The following is a 22763-nucleotide window of genomic DNA, read 5'->3' on the forward strand; positions in this document are numbered from 1 at the left end:
TCTCCCATCCTCATTCCCTCAAGTCCAAGTGGCGCAGACTTTGAACCTTTATGGTGTACAACTGGTTTAGCCATTCATTGTTAGAACTGGCTGGACCACATCAAGCACCATCTGGCCATTCTCTACTCCGCTGGATCTTTTCTTCACTATCAAGCATCTCTTTAAACTCCTTCACATCAACAAGAAAGACGAGGTCATGGACTTCCTTGTTCCCAAGATTCAGACCATCCATTTAGCTGGCTGTACCACATTCAACCCTTCCCCAACAAACCAATCTTCACCCAAGGTTCCCCTGGCCCTAACCCTAAATTCGCACTCTCCCATCACTCCTCATGCTGTCTCTTAACTTATCTTGTCCAGGAAACCAAACGCCTGCTCTCGATCCTAATCCCACTAATCTGATGAGTTATCCAACTTATCACCCTAATGGATACGGTGAGCAATTCTGTATTCTCAGGTACCATCTTTCCCCCCCTTTCAAATCTGCAATAATCACCCTTATCTTAAAACAGCTTTTGTCCTTAGAAACTACCGTCCCATCTCCAACCTCCTTGAACATGTTATTGCCACCCAAATCCGTGCCCACCTTTCCCATGTTTGAAACTGTACAATCAAGTTTCCGCCCCTGCCACAGGACTGAAGTGACCCGAATCAAAGTCACAAATGACATCCTCTGCAACGGTGACCATGGTGCACTCTCCCTCCTCATCCTCCCTGCAGCCTTCAACATTGTTGACTACACCATGTTCCTTCAACTTCTCTTCTCTAGATGAGTGGGACTTCCCTTACCTTGTTCCACTCTTAGTCATAACCAAAGAATTTCCTGCTTTGGCTTCTCTTCCTGCCACCACACTATTACCTTGAGTCCCCTATCCTTGGTCATTATTTAAATTAAACATTGGGAAGCCAGCATTTTCGACTCATACCATAATTTCAGATTGAAATAGACTGCTTGTAAGCTATGTGGCCTATTTGACGTTGATCTGAACTTCTGTCCTCATATCTTCTCCATCACAAAAACCGCCTACTTCCACCTACGTAACATTGCTGGTCTCTGCCCCTGCATCAGCTGATCTGCTGCTGAAACCCTCATCCATACTGGTTACCTCCAGACTTGACTATGCTAATGCTCTCCTGACCGGCCTTCCATATTTCACTCTCGAGAAACTTGAGCTCATTCAAAATTCTGCTGCCCAAGTTCGGTCCCAACACTCACCAAGTCCTGTTCACCCCTCATCGCCCCTGTGCTTGATGACTTGCTTCCGCCAGCAACTCAATTTTAAAATGATCATCCCAGTGTTCAAATTCCTCCATGGCCTTACTCCAAATTATCTCTGTAACCTCCTTCTGTTCTACAAATTTCTGCGCTCCTCGAATTCTGGCCTCTTGTGCATCCCTCTCTGACTTTATCCCACCATTGGCAGCCGTGCCTTCAACCGTGTATGCCCCAAGCTCAGGAATTCCCTTCCTAAACCTCTGCAACTTTCCTCCTTTACGATCCTCATGAAAAGGTACCTCTTTAACCAAGTTTTTAAAACAGCAATCCTGATGTCTCCTTATTTGACTGTCAATGTTTGATTACGCTCCTCGGACATTTTCCTACATTAATAGGTGCTATCCTTGGTTAATAACTACATGCACAAAAATCCAGATCTCCGAATCAATACTTTGACAGCAGTATCAATTTACATTCATTGGGACATTTGTGACAATTCTACCATGCCCAAACACATAGTAATATTAAAAGAATTAATTTTTGAGTGCTAACTTTCCAGGACAGTTTTATTTTAAAAACACAAATAAAGGCCAAGAACTTTAGATTCCAACGTGCGAAAATGTAATGTGCATGTCCTGTGTTGATCAAACTTCAACAGTATTGTACATATCACATGATTATGTAGTGGCATTTAACTCTTTTCTGTAGCATTTATCAGTCACTTGCTGGCCCAATGATTATCTTCAGTACGGCAATAAAGTTTGAGTTTGAAGCCATTTATTTGAAGTGACTCTGCTAAACAAGGCTGCAGTTTATAAATAGGTGAGAGTGACGATACAGCTCTCACATTATAGCATGATGGAATATGGAAAAAATGAGGTGCCAACCTGGGGAAACTGCAACTCAGGACTACATGCATGCTAAAAAGCGAAAGCAGCGTGGCATAGACAGGGCTAAGCGATCCCACAATCAACGGATCAGATCAAAGCTCTGCAGTCCTGCCACATTCAGTCGTGAATGGCAGTGGACAAGTAAACTAACGGGAGGAGGCTGCTCCATGAATATCCACCTCCTCAATGATGGCAGAGCCCAGCACGTGAGTGTAAAAGACAAAGCTGAAGTGTTTGCAACCATCTTCAGCCAGGAGTACCCAGTGGATGAACCATATCGGTATCCTCCTGAGGTCCCCACCATCACAGAAGACAGTCTTCAGCCAATTCGATTCACTCCATGGAATATCAAGAAATGGCTGAGTGAACTGGATACAGCTAAGACTATGGGCCACGACAACATCCCGGTTGTCGTGAAGACTTGTGCTCCAGAACTAGCTGCGCCTCTGGCCAATCTGTTCCAGTACAGCTATACACTGGCATCTATCTGACAATATGGAAAACAGCCCATATGTGTCCTGTCCACAAAAAGCAGGACAAATCCAACCCGGCTAATTACTGTCCCATCAGTCTATTCTCAATCATCAGCAGTGATGGAAGGTATCGTCGACAGTGCTATCAAGCGGCACTTACTCACCAATAACCTGCTCACTGATGCCCAGTTTGGATTCAGCCAGAATCAGTCGGCTCCAGACCTCATTACAGCCTTGGTCCAAACATGGACAAAAGAGCTGAGTTCCAGAGGTGAGAGAGTGACTGCCCTTGACATCAAGGCAGCATTTGATAGAGTGTGGCATCAAGGAGCCCTGGTAAAACTGAAGTCAATGGGAATCAGGGGGAAAACTCGCCACTGGATGGAGTCGTAGCTAGCACAAAGGAAGATGGTTTGTGGTGGTTGGAGGTCGATCATCACAACCCGAGGACATCACTACAGGAGTTCCTCAGGGCAGTGTCCTAGACACAACCATCTTCAGCTGCTTCATCAATGACCTTACCTCCATCATAAGGTCAGAAATAGGGATATTCGCCGATGACTGCAGTGTTCAGTGCCATTCACAACTCCTCAGATAATGAAGCAGTCCATGCCCACATGCAGCAAATCCGGACAACATTCAGGCTTGGGCTGATAAGTGGCAAGTAACAGGCGTGCCATACAAGTGCCAGGCAATGACTATCTCCAACAAGCGAGAGTCAAACCACCTCCCGTTGATATTCAATGGCATTACCATCACCAAATACCCCACCATCAATATCCTGGGGGTCACCATTGACCATAAACTAAACTGGACCAGCCACATAAGTACTGTGGCAACAAGAAAGGTTAGAGGCTGGGTGTTCTGCGGCAAGCGTCTCACCTCCTGACTCCCCAAAGCCTTTGCACCATATACAAGGCACAATTCAGGAATGCGATGGAATACGCTCCACTTACCTGGATGCAGCTCCAGTAACACTCAAGAAGATAGACACCATCCAGGACAAAGCAGCCAGCTTGACAGGCACCCCAAACACCTTCCCTCCACCGTCGCACCATGGTTGCAGTGTGTACCAGCTATAAGATGCACTGCAGCAACTTGCCATGGCTTCCTTTACCAACACCTCCCAAACCCGTGACCTCTGCCACCTAGAAGGACAAGGGCAGCAGACGTATGGGAACACCACCACTTCCACGTTCCCCTCCAAGTCACACACCATCCTGACTTGGAAAGATATCGCTGTTCCTTCATTGCCACTGGGTCAAAGTCCTGGAACTCCCTCCCGAACAGCACTGTGAGAGCACCTTCACCACAGGCTCTGCAGCAGTTCAAGGTGGCTCACCACCATCTTCTCAACGCCAATTAGGGATGGGCAATAAATGCTGGCCTTGCCAACGATGCCCACATCCCATGATTGAGTTTTTAAAATTGTCAATTTAGATTGAGTAGAATTTAAAATGAGCAAACCAGCATAACTAAAATATTAACATGCGTGTACATTTTTTTCTTTCAAAACGTGCAGTTATCCACACATAAAAGTTTTATAAGTCTCTGTCGCACTCCAAGGTGTTAGAAGTACTGTATTTTTTCCAATTGACTGAAATGTATAATTAACTGGCAATCTACAAACTTTCCTAACCCAAAAGTAATTAAATGCTGACAACGTAGGGCTTATTTAGACCACATCCTCACAGAGTTCCTGACTGGTGACCATAAAGGAAAATGCCTGGTTAGCATCTAAATACAAGTGTGCTTAGATCCCATATGCAGTAATGGTCACAGATTAAGCCTTGTCCACTTGGCTGAGTTAACAATGGGCTATCTGTTGCTTTGGAACCATACCGCAACAAGAATTAGAAGAGGTAGCGGAAGGGGATACCACAATTTCCGATAGTGTTAAAAAATAAATCTTAAAGCTAGAAAATGTGCAAATACTCCAGCAATATTTTTAGCTTTCAAACAAAATTTATGTGCCAACTGAAAGCTCACAGTTCCTATGACATCAAATTATTGCTTCATTTGCATTTAACCATCTGTGTACATTCATTCAAGGGAAACGGTGCTTGATATATACCAAGATGGTGCAACTGGAATTAAATAATAGCAGTTAAATTTGTGAAAGCCTCAAACACTTGCACCTACGTTGAGCTAAAATCTGCCCAATTGGAGGACGTGGCGGGCTCAGTCATTGGCTGCGCAACACTTGCAGCCACCGTGTGAGGAGCAATCTTTGCAGTAAGCTTTGTTCCTGGTTGCAAATTGGGAGGCACTTCATTCTCTGGAATCCTCTCTGCATAGTTAGCAGGAAACCATCCAGTTTTTCCTTTGAGTTCACCTCCAAGCCATCCAGGTTCTCCAGTCTGGCTTTCATCCACCTGTCAAAAAAGCAATTTAGCAGCGTTCAATTATGCCTTAAAAGCTACTGTGCAAGACATTGCTAAATGCCCTAGACAGCAGGCTAGAGTTTGCCTCAGAATGACCTCATGGCTTTATCTTGCATTAAAACTTAGTCTAAAGTAAATCAATTCACAATGGTTGCCTATGTTTCTGACTTGAAAATGTATATTGTTTAATTTGAATACTTAATAATCTAAATACTTCACAAATGTTGCAGAGACCATAAAAATGATTGAACAGAAAACAGTAGCATTCATTACACACCCCCCCCGCCCCACCACCCACAGCCCCCCTCACCAAATATCGCAGTGGGGACATGCCTAAACTTAATAGCATCTCATCTGAAATCAATGCTCGAGACATGATGTGTGACTGCTGGCTAAGCATCAGCAACATGAAAATGTACATTTTGAGAAATGTTTCTTAAAATTCTCATTTTCCAATTAGGGATAGGGAGCACATTGTACAATAAATACATCTGCTTTTTAAAAGAGCTGACAACTCAGATGTCTTATGAATCCTGAAAATTAGTACGCCAATTCTGACACTAAGTTACAACACATGCATGCAAAATCAGTTTATGGGGGGTGGGGGATATTTCTCAGACTTTGAAAAGTACGCAGATGAGATTAACAGATGGACTTCACACACATGCACTAGTGAACACATGGAGATGCACCATTCCCATCATGTCACCACCACATGTAGCTTTCTGAACACAGGAAATATCCCCTCAACCTCAAAGGGATGAAATTTCCAGCTATTAAAACAACCAACCCATTGCCAACTGCAAAATTAACTGTTCAAAATCATTCACTTCTAAAAATTAGTATGCAGAATCCTATTGAAATATTTACCCATTCCTATCTGAGTTTACCCCTAGGCACCGTAGCCAGTTAGTTGTAACATTTTTAGATACTGTGGAGAAATGAAAGCGAGAGTGACTACTTTCCTCCCGAGGATGTCTTCAGTTCACAATCGTTCCACTTCCACTCTACAGGAAATCCCTGGCCTCCCAAGAATTACCATTAGTGCTAAATTCATGGCAGTTTTGTTGCAGATTCATTTATTTAGAACTACAATCAGATTTCAGTTACAAAAATGGAAGAGAATTTCACCCCTTTCCTCAGTGAGACACAAATGATGAGCAACACTGCAACAGTTATGTGCTATATTGCTGGACAACCAGTTGAAAATTGTACTTCAAATTTATCTCTCAGATACATGCCTTTGCCACATCAAAATACATCATTGTGCCAGTAATCAATAATTCACATGAATAGAAAGCACCAATAACTAGCCATAAATACAGTATACATCATTTAAGGGCACTGATTTGTGGTTTCACAAAAAAAAAATGGATGGAATTTCAAAATTCAATCCCCAACTACTGGTAAAAAAAATCTCAAAACTTCAAGAAATAAAAACAGAATTTAATGTAGTCATGATAAACCAGTGCCCTTTGTCATTTTCTTTCACTAGTCCTTACAATATGGATAAAGATATGCATGTAAACAAATCAAATGGAAATGTATACCCCCTAATAATGCTGCAGCTGACTTACCCATTCCCCTTTAACCTCCAACAGGAAAGCAAAAGATCAAAAAGGGCAGTAAAACAAAAAGTTACAAAATCTCATTAGCAATTGAAAAAAAATGACCAGGAATTCAAAATGCTTTCTTCAACTCTCTAAACTGGAGGGAAATGTACAGACCAATCACTAGCTGGGATTATCATAAATAGCTGGCCCGTTTGTTTTACCACGGTAAAAAAACACTTACCCTGGAAGAAACCAAAAAATTAATTACACAAGAGGCAGCAGCAATGCATTTTATACAACCATATTGCTGCCACTTACATGAATTTAGAAGGTGGGAAGCAGCACAGAAAAAGTGAATACAAATGACTATTTTAAATGAAACTGTGATCAAAGGATAAATTCAAAGTGTGGAAGGCAAAGTTAGGGCCAAAATCAGGAGGTTCTTCACACATGGGGGGGGGGGGGGGGTGAGAGGGGGGCCGAAATTCAGGGTCTTGGAAAGACCAGTTACTGCCTGTTTGCGGTGGCCACGCGGCGGAATCCTGTGGCCGCCGCTTTGTGATCAACTGGCCGCCCCGACCCAAAAATTCAGGGATTTTCCAGCCTTTTCCCACTTCCACCCCGCTGCTGCTGACCACCGCAAGTGCATCATAAAAGTGCGCTGCCACTATCCCACACCTACATTTTCTTCCGACCCAAATTCAGCAAAAAAAATTTTTAATCGATGCCCCGCCTCGACAGCACCTTGTCTCCTCTCTCTCGGCCCTGGCGTTGCAGCGGAAATTAAAGAGGAGGGACGAATGCTGCGGCCGCCATTTAATTTTTTTTGCCAACCAACTTCCACGTCGGCCGGTCTATTGCTCCTCCGGGTTCGGCCGGGCCGCCAACAGGCAGCCTGGCACTCCCTCTTGGGTGCCAGGCCACTGGCCCTGCCGAAACCCTCCCTGGTGGCTCAGTGGCCCAAGTTAAAAAATGCCTCATTCACAGCCGCGCTGTGACATCACCACCGCTCTGCCACTGATTGACAGCGGCAGAGTCCCGATCCCGCCCCAACTTCCGCCCCTCAACCTCACTTACCACCTTACTTCTGCCCCCTTTATGACCGGCTTCCAGTCCAACGTTAAAAAAAAACTCGAGTCCTGAAATGGATTGGACAGCTGCCCAGCGGTAAAAACAGGTAAGAAATCATAAGTGCGCCAGCTTTCTGGCATGCCTGAATTTCGGCCCCAGGGTATTCAACGCAAGTGGAGGTGAAATTATTGGAACCATTTAACAGTGAAACAGTGAAGCCACGAAGGGATGGGGGAAAATACAAGATGTAAAAGGAGCAAAATGACTTTTCTCATCTATCTTTTGATCTTGCAAGTTTTTTTTAACTTGTGTTTTACTGCAGCATTTCCAGTGTGGTGGCAAATCTGTTTTTTTTCTTTTTGAAGTATGAATTTGGGTCAAGATATATGATGCAAGTTCTTATTAATTAATATTCTGATCTGCAAAGATTTACGCAAGTGGACAGCTCGGATGTTGGTCTGAAATATGAATTATAAAAGTAATAGTTTGTGATTAGCCTGGTGTTAGTGTACTATGGCACCCGTTAGAAATGCTGGTATCTAACATTTTCTGAAAATTCCATTATCAATTGATATCTTACAGAAGAAAGATCACCACCCCATTTCCTGGAAAAGCTCTACCCCAAGTGTTGTCGAGAAATGCTCAATTTAAACTTGGGGTTGGTAAGGAAACAAACATACTAGATGGCAATGAATTTGCTGAATTTAAAAAAGTTCTCTTGCCCGATCTAAATCTGATGTTGAATTTCCACAGAAGATTCTTTTTTCAGACTCTTAGACATTCATTTCTTTCTATTTAATATATTTTAAAATAAACTACACTATTGGGAAATGGGCAAACTATATTTGGAAATTAACATCTCAGAATCCTTTGGCTGGCAGCAAGGTAGGTTATTTTATGCTTTGCTGCCTCAATTTGAAAATAACATTTGCACTATTTTTTATCATTGCAAAATAAATGTTATTTTTGACAATTATGTAGAATAACTTGAATAGTATGCCTTTGGAAACTTTAGACCACGTGTAGGCATATCACAAACTACCAGTACAGAAATGCATAGAATTGCATAACATTTTAATTCAAGCAATTTTATGAATCTAACTATATCTCAGCAAGACCCACAACTGCAGTACTAAAACTTCATTTCAGCACTTTACAGAAAATGAGCCTCTGGTGTCACAAGCGTGTTTTTCTGGACTACCAAGGCAAATAGAAAAGAGTTTTTAAACGGCATGCAGCCACATTATCTTCTATAATTTAGTGCACAATCTGTAATCATTGATACAGGAATATTTTCAACTCTTTTGTTTTAAACTCAGTGATAAAAAATTAAAGCGTTCAAGTTTAAAAACTGGGTCATTCTGCCCCATTTCCCATCTTGAAACTACAGTAAATCATGAGCTGTTTCACAGGGAGAAAGACATGGAACGCTTACCATTATGACATCCCCAGGATGAATAGTAAGCTCATCATGGCTCCTAGCTTCAAATGGATATAATGCTCTATAATATACAACCTTAACACCATCTTGATCTGCATTTAGAGAGGTAGGCTTTTCTGTTGAGGGGGGAAAAAAAGAGAAAAAAGGAAAAATAAATCAACTTTTGGAATATATTTTCCTTAAAAAAAAAATCATCTTCCTTTAAAGGTTGAAGATAAAACTTCACACAAGTAAAAATTATGTTGCAGCATGCAGACCTCCAAGATTTGAAAACGTTATTTATTTTGTCTTCATTGTGACGTGACAGGTCAATAATCACAACTGTAACATTAATCTGAACACATGCAGGAGTACGGCTGAAGGAATTCCACTTGTCAAATTGTGCAATCCAGATTTTGGACTTGGACTTTTCCATTGGAATCCGATAGTTAGCAATCTCAATTTACTTGAATACACCAAATCTAGAGTCTAAACTGATCCAAACCTGTTTGAAATGGGCCAATTCACATTCAAACGAAATGTTTTGCACCGTTAAAAAAGACAATTTGCTTCAGTGCCTCCGGCACCTCTACGCAAGGGGCACAGCTCTCTCCACTTAGCAGGAAAGAGTAGATTTCTGGCCATGGGATTTTATTTTTACTAATCAAACGCGTCATAAAAATGAGATTTTCACCTCACTGATCTTGCAACTTATCAGTTCTTGCATTTCCATCAGATGGCTATCGGTTCAAGTGCTAAGGCTGCCCCAGTGTGAATGAGCCAAACATGGTTGTACTTACGCTGGTTCGTAAGTAGAAACATATATGGATCTTGTGACAACACAGCAACACATCGACAATGAGATCCAACACCACCTCCAGTGCGCCAGTGCAGCCTTCGGCCGCTTGAGGAAAAGTGTGTTTGAAGACCAGGCCCTCAAAACTGCCACCAAGCTCATGGTCTACAGGGCTGTAGTAATACCTGCCCTCCTGTATGGCTCAGAGACATGGACCATGCACAGTAGACACCTCAAGTTGCTGGAGAAATATTACCAACAATGTCTCCGCAAGATCCGACAAATCCCCCGGGAGGACAGGCACACCATCAGCGTCCTCATTCAGTGTAACATCCCCAGCATTGATGCACTGACCACACTCGATCAGCTCCGCTGGGCAGGCTACTTAGTTCGCATGCCAGACACGAGACTCCCAAAGCAAGTGCTCTACTCGGAGCTCCTTCACGGCAAACGAGCCAACGGTGGGCAGCAGAAACGCTACAAGGACACCCTCAAAGCCTCCCTGGTAAAGTGCAACATCCCCACTGACACCTGGCCCAAGACCGCTCTAAGTGGAGGAAGTGCATCCGAGAAGGCGCTGAGCACCTAGAATCTCAACGCCAAGAGCGTGCAGAAATCAAGCGCAGACAGCGGAAAGAGCGTGCGGCAAACCAGTCCCACCCACCCTTTCCCTCAATGACTATCTGTCCCACCTATGACAGAGTCTGTGGCTCTCATATTGGATTGTTCAGCCACCAAAGAACTCATTTCAGGAGTGGAAGCAAGTCTTCCTCGATTCCAAGGGACTGCAGATGATGATGATACTTCACAGTAATAAAACTTGCACTAATGTGCAGTGGTAAAATGCTTGCAGTAAAAAAAAAATAGAGTCCTTTCGGAAAGTATAGAAGAGCTAAAGCAAGAAGTCCTTTTAACAGCTTCCTTTCTATTCATTTCTTTAAAAAAAGTTGCTGGATATTTTTAACTGTGGAAAATTTAACCAAACGAACAGATTAGCACAGAGAGAGTATAAGTATGGAAATATATAAGAACTGAACTTGCAGGGGCCTGACTAATGTTATGGGCCAAAGCAGAAAGCCGGCATATACGAGAATGAAGATCAAGTAAGCTACAATTCTGCACAACTGCACTCGAGGTATGCAGGCGTGTAATACTTAAGTTTTCAACTGAGAAAACTGAGTCCAATTCCAATACTGAAATCATCCCGTCCAATGAATACACATCCGCCTTTGGATGTGACATTAAACAACAGTCTCTTCTGCCTGTACCTGTGCTTCAAGTGGGCGGTATTAGATGAAATTGTTGGGAACTGTCCCACTGGTCAATATTCCTCCCCTAATGCATACCAGAAAGCAGGACAGATTAACTGGTAATTCAGCTCATTAATATTTGAGACACACTGATGACTGCCATTTATGTCTACACAAGTCTCTGTACTTGTAAATGAGTGAAGTGCTTGGAGACCTTCTGACATTAGATTCTAAATGCGGCTGTATAAAGCTTCACATCTATTCGACCACATGCCAGAATCCTGTGCCACCTTTCCTGGGTATGTCCTGTTCTATTGCCAGGATATACCTCAATAGCTGGTGGTACAGTAGTATCCATTGTGGAAGACTTCAATAAATTCCAGCCCCCATGACGTCAGGTCAAACAAGGCTTCTGATTACCATCTACCTCAACTGATGAATTGTTGTTCCTGCATGTCGAACATGATTTGGAGGAAGCAAGATTGGGGACTTCAACATGCAGCAAGAGGCTCAGGAGTGCACAACTGACCAAGGCTGTCAAGTCCTGCAGAACAGAAATGTCAGAATGAGCCTGTAACAGCCGAAGGAAGCAACACAAGGGAGTAGTCTGCTTGAACTCGTCCTCATCAACCTGCCCATCCATTACAAGGAGTAACCACCACAGTCTCTGACTCATTCACCATGAGGACACCGTTCATCATAAAGTGTGGTAATACCACCATGCTGAACAGGGGAGACGGAAGACAGAGGTGAGTGACTACCCTTGACAACAAGGCAGCATTGGACCAAGTGTGGCATCAAGGCGCTCTAGTAAAATTGAAGTCAATGGGAATCAGGGGGAAAACTTTCCACTGGCTAGAGTCATACACAGCACAAAGGAAGATGGTTGTGGTGGTTGAAGGTCAATCATCACAGCCCCAGGACGTCACTGCAGGAGTTCATCAGCGCAGTGACCTAGGCCCAACCATCTTCAGCTGCTTCATCAATGACCTTCCCTACAATACAAGGTCAGGATGTTCGCTGATGATTGCACAGTGTTCAGTTCCATTTGCAACTCCTCAGAAAATGAGGCAGTCCATGCCCACTGCAGCAAGACCTGGATGACATTCAGGCTTGGGCTGATAAGTGGTGTGAATGTTACTTCCCACTTAAGTGCCAGGCAATCATCTCCAACAAGCAAGAGTCTAACCACCTCCCCTTGATATTCAACAGCAATACCGTCGTCGAATCCCCCACGAACATCTTGGGAATCACCGTTCCTTCATCGTCACTGGGTCAAACTCCTGGAAATCCCTCTCCAACAGAACTGTGGGAGTACCTTCACTGCAAGGCCTGCAGCAGTTCAAGAAGGCTGCTCACCACCACCTTTTCAAGGGCAATTAGGGATAGGCAATAAAGGCTGGCCTTGCCAGCGATGCCAACTTCCTGGAACAAATTTTTTAAAAAGCTGGAGGAGCCCAAAACTGCCCATCCAGGAGATGTAGTTGGACATTGACAGGAACAGAACTGAATACCACCCATTAAGCCAGAAGTTTAATCCTGGGTCAATGGGGAGTGTAGGACATGTCAGGCACAGTACCAAGCATACCTTATAATGAGATACCAACCTGCTGAAACTACAACACAACATCACCTGCATGCTAAATGCCAAAAGCAGTAGACTACAGACAGAGTTTAAGGGATCAGAGCAAAACTCTGTAGCCTTACTATATCCAGTCAAGAATGGGAGTGGACAATGAAGCAACTAACAGGAGGCTCCACGAACATCCCCAACTATGGCAGAGCCCAGCTTGCGAGTCCTGGAGACAAGGCTGAATTGCTTGAGAGCACCTTCAGCCAAAAATGCCAAATGGACAATCCCAATTGTGCTCCTCCCAAGGTCCCCGCCATCATGGATGCCAGTGTCCAGTCAATTTAGTTTACTCAATGTGACATGAACAATGTGACATGAACAGCCAGCTGAATTCACTGGGCACAGCGAAGGCCATGGGCTCAACGAACATTTGGGTTACAACCAGCTGCCCCTCAAGCTAAACAATTTCAGTGGAGCTACAACATCGGTGCATACCCAACAATGTGGAAAATTACTCAGGCATATCCGATCCACAAAGCAAGATAAAATCGAATCCAGCCAATTATCTCATCAGCCTCCTCTCAATGGGAGGAGTCATCAATAGTATCAAGTGACACCTGCTCGCTGATGCTCAATTGGTGTTCTGCTCGAACAATTCAGATCTCTTCATAGGCTTAACCCAGGAATGGAATCATGGAATGGAGTGAAACGCATGAAGATGCCCCCAGTGGCTTCAGTTAAAACTGCCACATGCCAGAGGCCAGAAGGTCCCTGATTCGACTGCCAATCTGCACAGAGACAGCTGATCTCAGACAGGATGGCAGCAAGTATTATGAGTGAATGTCAGCTTAAAAAGGCACGGTTCCCATTCCTATCTCGTGATCTTTGCTGGAAAGTGTGAACATCACATGAGGACAGTATCTGATAAAAAACAACAGTATGGGCAAAGGTTTAAAAGGAGACGCTTGGTAATTATGGGTAAGGATGGCCATCTTAGCCCCTCCATCAAGTATTACCCTAAAATCTCATTACACTATCCAATTGGTTCTTGTGATTTTAGGATTTCTTCTGTTCTATTCTGACGAGGAGACTATTCTCCATTGAACACTGCATGTGGGAAAATATATATTTTTTTTGATTATCAGTATTAAATTTGTCTTTAAATTAGTTTAAACCTGTGACTCCCATGTCCAACTCCTCCAATTTAATTTGAAGCAATTTTCCATAACAGTCACAATTTTCAAAAGATCACTTCCCTCAAGTTTCCTTGCACTGTTTAAGGCCCAGGTTTCTCCAGGTCTGCCTCAATGACAGTGCGGTCAACATCACGAGGATGGAGAAAACTGGTCCTAAGAAATTGCCAATTAACCTGAGGTTACCTGGTGTCTGCCATCCACTCGGAGACTGCTCTTTCAATGGCTCCAAGTGCTGTTGAAACATTCTGTTCAATACTTCCTGCTTGCTTTTTTCCTCTGGTTCTTTCTTTTGAGGAGCTTCTTCCCGTCTTCGATTTTCCTCTTCCCGGAGATTTCTCAGTCGTTCTTCCTCATCTTTTTGCACTTGTTCCTGCCAAAGTTTATCACGCTCTTGAGCAGATCTAAAAACAAATGTTTAAATTCTTTCTTCAGACTTTTGCAAGTACAGAAATTACAATGGAGTACAAAATGACATCATTCTCCTTTAGAATGACAAAACTATTAAATTTCTTGGACCAATAAACAAAACTGTAACAGCTTGGAAAACCACATTTTCGTGAAAATAACTAAAGCTCATGCCATGTCTATCCACATCCATTTAGCCATTTTAAAATAAATACCTCACCACTTGTTCACTTGTGAATAGAATTGCATTGTTAACTTGTGCCTTTTACAAGCGCAATTCCTCTCTGTCACAATTGCATATTTAACTGTTCTCATCCTCCTCCTCTGACAAAACGGTGTTTGTTCCTCAGTTTTATATATTCCTTAATCACAAGTGATCATCCTTCCCTTTTATAGGCAATGTCTTTCACTCAAGGTGCACGAGTAATTGGTTGTTTGCAATGAGGCTAATGTGCAGGACAAGATGAACTCCCTGTCAACCACTTCCGAATGAAATTTCACTTGCTGTAGGATGTTTGAACTATCAGTGCAGAACATGATTCCAACAACATCATCACTAGAGATGATGGCAATGAGAATACTAGGCAGAGCCAAGTGGTTGGAAATTTAAATTCACACTTGTGGGAAACCTTCCTGCATCTGTATGCATCATTCCTTCTCTTGACTGCCCAGGAATGAATATTTCTGTTTAACCCGCATCTGAAAATAAATTAAATGAAAAAGAACACAAATATAGGTACAACCATCACACAAAAACCAATTAGAATACAGCAGAACACAAATACAGGAAGACAAATCAGAAAACTATGTTTTAAACTTTGAGGCTGTGTTTACCCTTTTAAGAGAAGTCCCTGCTCCTGTTATTGAAGTCTCAATCCTTTGGCTACTGCTTATTTGCCTTGCATTGGTTTGGGTATCCAGAGTGCTTTCAATGTTCCTCAAAGTTACACTTCAATGATCTGAAGCTAATTCAATAACCTTTGGTTTGCTCACGTATGCTATATGATGGAGAAAACGGCAGACAGACACCGAGCACCTCAACTTCTACATTAGTAAAATTATAGCTTCAATTTATTCTAGAATATATAACATAGCCTACGGATTCAAAATAACTTTTAAAATTAAACAAAAAAGAATTAGGAGATTTGATAGAGGTTGTTAAAATTATGAAGAGTTTTGGTAGAGTGAATGACTTTCCTCTAGTTGGGAAGTCAGTGGCAAGGGTCGTCAATTTGAAATTGCCACTGAGCATGAGGAGGTCAAAATAAATTTCTTTAGAGTTGTTGGAGCACAGGTGCTTGACTACAGGGAGTGGTTAAGGCAGAGACCATTGCATTTTTTTAAAAAAAAAGGGAAAGTGGATAAACATTTGAAGCAGAGGAAGATACAGGGTGATGTGGAGACAGCAAGCGAGTAGGATTCATTTTAGATTACTATAGCAAGGAGCAGAGACATGCGGTGTGAATGGCCTATTTCTCTGCCATAAATTTCTATGTTTTAAAAATATATACTACTAGTTCAAATCTTCTCTGATGGTTGACAACATTTTCTTATAAGTAAACTTCACCATTGATAATGATACCTAAACCATCTACTGAAGTTCAGTCTCTCTCGCAAAAGAGCTACGATGTTAACTCTCCTCTGTGCATTCCTCCCTGACTGTAGAATCCCTTTCTCTGAGCTTTTAATATTGCTGCCTGTTCTTGGTTTGCTAAGTATAAAAAAGGAAACATTAAAATAGTAACTGTATATTATAACCATAGACATCTCTTAAAACAGTAGCCAAAAACTCAAATTGGCACTGAAACATTTCTTTTAAAAGAAACTGGACAGTAACTCCTTTGAGGATGAGGCACTATCACGGACAGACCAGAAGGTCTTAGATTTCAGGTCTGGCCTGTGCGGAGCTAGCTGATCTCGGCGAGGCAGCGGTTGGGCCGCGACAAATGGCCACAATGCCAGTGGGGTTACATAGTGGGAAAAAAACATCAGTATTCCCACTCCTGATTATCATTCATCGACTCCTGTTGCAAAGTCTGCAAGTGGGGATGCAGGCATGGGAAAATGACAGGATCAAACTTGGTTTTGATAAACTTATCAAATAAGTCTACTGAAATTCACAGTCCAGACTCGCAAGAATAATGGTCACCTGGGAGAGGAACCACAGGTCACGGACACCGATGAAACTGCAGCACATCCAGGCACCTTTAGTAAAAGTGGTTAGAAACAGGGAGAAAACTGGAAATGTAAGGGAACACTGGCATAATATTCTTGATGTTGCAAAACTTTAAAGTACTACAGGCATATTAGTACATCTGGGATAAGCTGCTGGCAAATCTTGGCTAGCCAAGAAAAGTTTATGCAACCTGTTCTCATAAATTAACCCTTTAAGCCCTGGTCTCATTGTGGTGAATCTGCATTGTACCCCTTCAAAGACCAATATGGTACCTCATCCAAGTGGAAATTATTAATGTGGGAGCCCTGACAATGAGTATCCATAAACTGTCTGATCATGGAGGGGGTGGAGGGCAAGAGGAGTCATAGTTCAGCCCAATACTGTTCAAACAAGCACATTTCAGAGTGGGGAGTCACTGGCTGCCATTCAGGAATGAACCCCACTCCCACCGGGTCCGATTTTTCCTCTCCCAATTCAAGAGGCGCCAAGGCCAATTCCATCACCCTGACTGAAATCAGCATCACCAATGAGGGAAATCAAACCTGGGATCTTTGTGGTTGTCTTTTTTTTTGGAAAAAAAAAGAAATTATATGAACTGCAGCTCCATTATTCCAATTGACTCTTGCTGCACTGCACTGGTAATCATTTCTCTTACATTTTCCAGATTGCATCACTTTTGTACACCTTCTAGACAAGCTCAGCATCGGTGGTAGTCTGAAAGTAGATGCATGCCCCACACCAGAGAGGCGAGGGGCAGCAGGAAAACTGGGAGGGAAGAGAGGATACAAACCCCTCAACTCCCAGAAAAAAAGCAAAAAAAGGATCAACAGGCAGTGAAATCAGTTACTGATCTTGACATCTAGTAATGATTGCCTCACCCTCTCCATGGTGCTACGACAAATTATTGTGCGTGAATAAAATACCTCTGGGCGGCTTCTTTTTCATGTTGTCTTTCAAGTTCTGCTGTCCTCCGCTCTTGATCCTTCTGCTTCTGTTTTTCAAGTTCAGCTTCCTTCTGTCGCTGCAATTGCTGTTTGCTGTGAATCTCTCTCAATTCCTATAATTAAACAAAGATGTGCAGCATAAGATTTCAGTTTTAAAAATTAGAAACACCGTCAACCTTGAAGCACTTTTAGTTGGAGAGAATATCTCAAACACCTGCCTACCCAAACTGATATTGAATTGAAAAACAAAATTGGACCAAGGCAGTCTTTGCCAATTGTATTACTGTGTTAACAGCCCACACACCAGGTGATGTGCACAGGACTATACCCCAATAATATGAAAGGCGATATTGAAAAAAAGTGTTAGTACCGCATACATGGGTGAACTGCAAGTTGGAGAGAAAGAAAATACTTGTATTTAAAAGTCAACCTTCAGAATCCTAAAACTAAGGTTAGAGTAGATTAAAAATACAACTTGTACAGCATTACAAGTTAGAAATGGAATACATCCTTGATACAGATACAACAAATCAAATCAGAGTATTTTCAACTATACCGCTCTCAGCAAAATAATTTACATTTTCTAAGGCCTGATCTTGCAGGATATTAATTGTTCTACATCATGTACACCATTGTGAAAGGATTGAAATCATGGAGTGGAAGCTTGATTTTATAGCATAAGTACCTTTGAAGGTAAAGAGATAATACCTTTAAAACAAAAAAGTTATTGCTTAAAAATAATCAGATAAACAAGTGTATTTAATCAAGTGTTTAAAGCACAAAAGCCATTTTTTTTTTTTTAAAAACGTTGCACCAGATTAGAAAATATTGAACCCATACAACACGCAAAGATTACAAGTAGCATAAGCAAAGTGTGTGAGTACTTCAAACTGTGAAAAATATCAATCCATTCTCTGCCATGGCCAATATGCAGGCAATACATCATGTGCACACTTCAAACAAGGCAGCTGATGGAAGGATTAAGTGCAAGTGTTACTGAGCAGCATCAATACAGCAGGAACTTCTCTCAAACTTACAAACACTGTGGGGGGCTAGGATGTAAGGAAGGAAGAAGAAAATATGTCATGAATAAACAGGAAACAAAACAGCAAGATAAACCTATTATTTCAAAAGAACTTTCAATTTCTAGTTCAATATTGTAGTTGCCCAAAAGAGGGTACTGCTTGATGGTCTTTTTTTCTCCAGTTAGTACATGCACACAAACATTTTGCAAATATAAAAATCCTCTTTCCTCCTCTGTAAAGACCTAAAGTTTCAAGTCTCCAGAGAGCTGATTAGCAGATTGAAGACAAGCCCCACAAGTAGCAATGCAAATCATTAACATGCTTACTGAGGGGTAACTGAGCTTAGAAATTGGGACGGTTGTCAAAATTTACTGGCCAGTACTGAAGTTTCCAGGCCCAACATCGGTTATAAATCTCACTAGTAAAGAATGCTGAATTGCATGGTTTCCTGGGGAGACACTGGGACAGCTCTCTGGCTTCTCGGAACCCAAAACAGCCAGTAAACATTTTGGGGAGGGGGGGGGGGCAATTAAATGTAATACTTCCAAACGGAAAAGACTCTTCACCCCTTTTATATTATGAACTATGATGGGACCCCTGATCACTCAAGAGCAATGTCAGATGCAAGCTTTGAACGATATTAATCTGAAGAAGTTCTTTGAACAAAATGAAAATGCATCCATCTGAAATAATTGCAAATTCTGATAATTAAACAGCACTGCAAGACAATAAATTTATTTTAAGGAATTGAATTTTTTTTTGCAGGGCAGAAAAGATATGCTAGTTACGAACGCAATCTATGGAAAGGTTGAAGGGGAATGTTGCTCATTTGTCTGAACTCTTGCGTCAATACAAACTCTCTCTCAAAAGTAAATAGTTGAATTATCAATGTACAGTGGAATTGTAATTAGGTTCCCAAATATCTTATATAGATTACAAAAACATGTTTTCTGTTTTTTGATTGTGCGCAATTATGTATCTCACACTGTCCCTCCTGAAGCCATCAATAACTTACAGAACACTGTTCGATAAAAGTATGGAAAGAAGCAAGTTCTAGTTACTAAGAATAAACTACTGCAATGTGAGCGTGGTTAATCAAACAAGCTTGGAATTGGATGTCAAGGTGTCTGTGGTCTAAGTAAGAAGCAAGTCCATAACTAAGAGCAAAGGACACAGGTGAAGGCACATGGAAGAGCCTGGTTAGGTAAGGTCAGTATAGCAGCTTTAAATGACTTTGAATTCAAAAGCAACTATCCACAGCCAATATATTTCTTCAATGTTTAGTTTATTAGAAGCCTATGTCTCAGAGTAATAATATACAGTACTAAATACTATTTAATTATGTGCATTTAGAAGTGAATTAAAAGCAAAATTCTGTATACACTTCAATTCTAACGTTTAATAACCAAGCATCACTTGAACTGTGCATTTCTAAATAGAAGATTCAGGTTTATTTACAGGCCAGAATGAAAACACGTACGAACTGTACAGGAGAATAAACTGTTGCAATACCACCTATGAGCTTAACAATACTCAGAACTGTAGGAGTGTTAAAACATCAGCGTTGGCTATTCATCCAGGCTATGAATGATTTAATTCAATAGAATAAATCTTTTATTTCCAATTTTGTCCCCCTTATCTCCTATTGTCATTGACTCATGCATGAGCCGAGACAATGATTATTTATTCAGCAGGCGACACAACCATGCAGGGCAAAATCAAGCCTGATCTAGTCCCCATCCACATATACCCTTTCCAGCAAAGGTCACTGAACAGTAATCAAGACTAGGAACCCTGGGTGATTTTCCCACTCCATTAAGACTAATATAGGTTCTCCAAATGAGACCAGGTTTCTCAGCACTGACCAGGGATTGAAGCTGGGACCTTGCAGCTCACTACCTTCAGGGGAGCTGTCAGAAGTTGTGCGTACAAATAGAAAGTGCATGAAATACAACTGTGAAATCTTGATAGTTATTGAAGGGACTACTCTGATGTTTACCTTGACTGTTGAAGCACAAGGTTAACAATTGAAGTCTCGGCAGTCAAAATACAGGAGATCGCTTCCCTATACTGAAAGTCCAGCATAAACAAGATAGGGCAGGTGAAGAATAAAAGTAGCAGGGAGTTGCTGCAAGCTGCAGTCATTGCACCTGAAGTATTTTAAGCTCTGCATTAAAGACCTAATTATTCTTTTGCAGTACTCTCAAACTCTAATTACAAGTATATAATTACGTGAACTTTGTTTCAAAATTCAATTTCTGCACAATATGTCATTCTTCAAAACTGTATCGGCTGCGAAGAAAAAGACTCAAATCTGTATCGCAGATTTTGCACAGGAGTCCTCCCCACCCAGTCCCTTTGGCACTCTGAAATTAAGCCATAAACACCAGAACGTGCTAGGCTCCATCTCTATTCTGTGCTATATTAGCCGATCTCATGAAAGGTTGACACAATTTGCATCAAGTTCACTGGGCTAAGGAAAGGGAAAACAATGCAATCAGTGCGCGCATATCTGTTAACAATGGGACAAAATTGGCTCAGAGGCAGGAAGCAAAGGTCAATAGTTGATGGGCATTGTGTGACTGGAAGGCTGTATCCAGTGGGGTCCCACAGGCCTCAGTGGTGGGTCCCTTGCTTTTTGTAGTATATATCAATGACTTGGGCTTGAATGTTGGGGGTATGATTAAGGAGTTTGCAAATTACATTAAAATAGGCTGTGTGGTTGATAATGAAGAAGAAAGCTGCAGATTGCAGGAAGATATCAATGTACTGGTCAGGTGGGTGGAACAATGGCAAATGGAATTCAATGCTGGTAAGTGTGAGGTAATGCATTTGGGGAAGTCTAACAAGGCAAGGGAATACACATTAAATGGTACGACACCAAAAAGTGTAGAGGAACAAAGGGATTTTGAAGTGCAGGTCCACCGATCCCTAAAAGGTAGCAGGCATGGTAGATAAGTGGGTAAATTCAGATGGAGGATGAGAAAGTTGGATCTCAAACCAGCATACTAAGCTTAAATAAAAGGAGACGACAAAGGTATGAGAGCAGAGTTGGCGAAAGTGGACTGGGAAAAGAGATTAAAGTATAGGATGGTTGATGAACAGTGGCACACATTTAAGGAGACATTTCACAACTCTCAAGAAAAGTATATTCCAGTGAGGAGGAAAGGGTGCAGAAGAAAAAAACGACAGCCATCTTAGCCTAACTAAAGAAATAAAGGATGGTATCCAATTAAAAACAAGGGCATACAGTGGCCAAAACTATTGGGAGGACAGAAGATTGGGAAGCTTTTAAAAGCCAACAAAGAATGACGAAAAAAATGATTAAGGAAAGACAGACTATGAAAGTTAACTAGCACGAAATATAAAAACAGATAGCAAGAGTTTCTACAGATGTATAAAAATGAAAAGAGTGGATAAAGTAAATGTTGGTCCCATAGAGGACGAGACCAGGGAATTACTGATGGGGGAACATGGAGATGGCAGAAATTCTGAACAAATATTTTGTATCAGTCTTTACGGTCGAGGACAATAAAAATATCCCAACAGTGGATAGTCAAGGAGCTTTCGGGGAGGAACTTAACACAATCACAATCACTAAGGAGGTGGTATTCAGTAAGATAATGGGACTAAAGGCGGATAAATCCCCTGGACCTGATGGTTTGCATCCTAGGGTCTTAAGAGAAGTAGCAGCAAAGATTGTGGATGCATTGGTTGTAATTTACCAAAATTCTCTGGATTCTGGGGAGGTCCCAGCAGATTGGAAAACTGCAAATGTAATGCCCGTATTTAAAAAAGGAGGCAAACAAAAAGCAGGAAACGATAGACCAGTTAGCCTAACATCTGTCATTGGGAAAATGTTAGAGTCCATTATTAAGGAAGCAGTAGCAGGATATTTGGAAAAGCATAATGCAGTCAGGTAGAGTCAGCATGGATTTATGAAGGGGAAATCATGTTTGACAAATTTGCTGGAATTCTTTGAGGTACGAACAAGGCGGATAAAGGGGAACCAGTGGATGTGGTGTATTTGGGCTTCCAGAAGGCTTTTGACAAGGTGCCACATAAAAGGTTACTGCACAGATAAAAGTTCATGGGGTTGGGGGTAATCTGTTAACATGGATAGAGGATTGGCTAACAGGAAACAGAGGCGGGATAAAACGGTTCATTCTCGGGTTGGCAATCAGTAACCAGTGGGGTGCCGCAGGGATCAGTGCTGGGACCCCAACTATTTACAATCTATATGAACGACTTGGATGATGGGACCAAGTGAAACGTAGCCAAGTTTGCTGACGATGCAAAGATGGGAGGAAAAGCAATGTGCGATGACACAAAAAACCTGCAAAAGGACGTAAACAGGCTAAGTGAGTGGGCAAAAAATTGGCAGATGGAGT

At 41.9% G+C, this 22763-nt stretch overlaps 1 protein-coding gene across 3 annotated transcripts in view; it reads right to left on the reverse strand.

Annotated features, from left to right (window-relative positions):
• Nucleotides 1-22763, reverse strand: part of itsn1 (intersectin 1 (SH3 domain protein)) — a 276283-nt gene that overhangs the window by 98620 nt on the left and 154900 nt on the right. For all 3 annotated transcript variants that reach the window (XM_070893816.1, XM_070893815.1, XM_070893814.1), the window contains exons 17-20: nucleotides 17327-17460; nucleotides 14006-14223; nucleotides 9023-9144; nucleotides 4722-4954 (exon numbers count right to left, since the gene is read on the reverse strand). In XM_070893816.1, coding sequence (XP_070749917.1) covers nucleotides 4722-4954; nucleotides 9023-9144; nucleotides 14006-14223; nucleotides 17327-17460 — 707 coding nt within the window. The remainder of the gene's footprint in view (nucleotides 1-4721; nucleotides 4955-9022; nucleotides 9145-14005; nucleotides 14224-17326; nucleotides 17461-22763) is intronic.

The sequence above is a fragment of the Pristiophorus japonicus genome, chromosome 11 (assembly GCF_044704955.1).
Source record: "Pristiophorus japonicus isolate sPriJap1 chromosome 11, sPriJap1.hap1, whole genome shotgun sequence".
Classification (NCBI taxonomy): Eukaryota; Metazoa; Chordata; class Chondrichthyes; family Pristiophoridae; genus Pristiophorus; species Pristiophorus japonicus.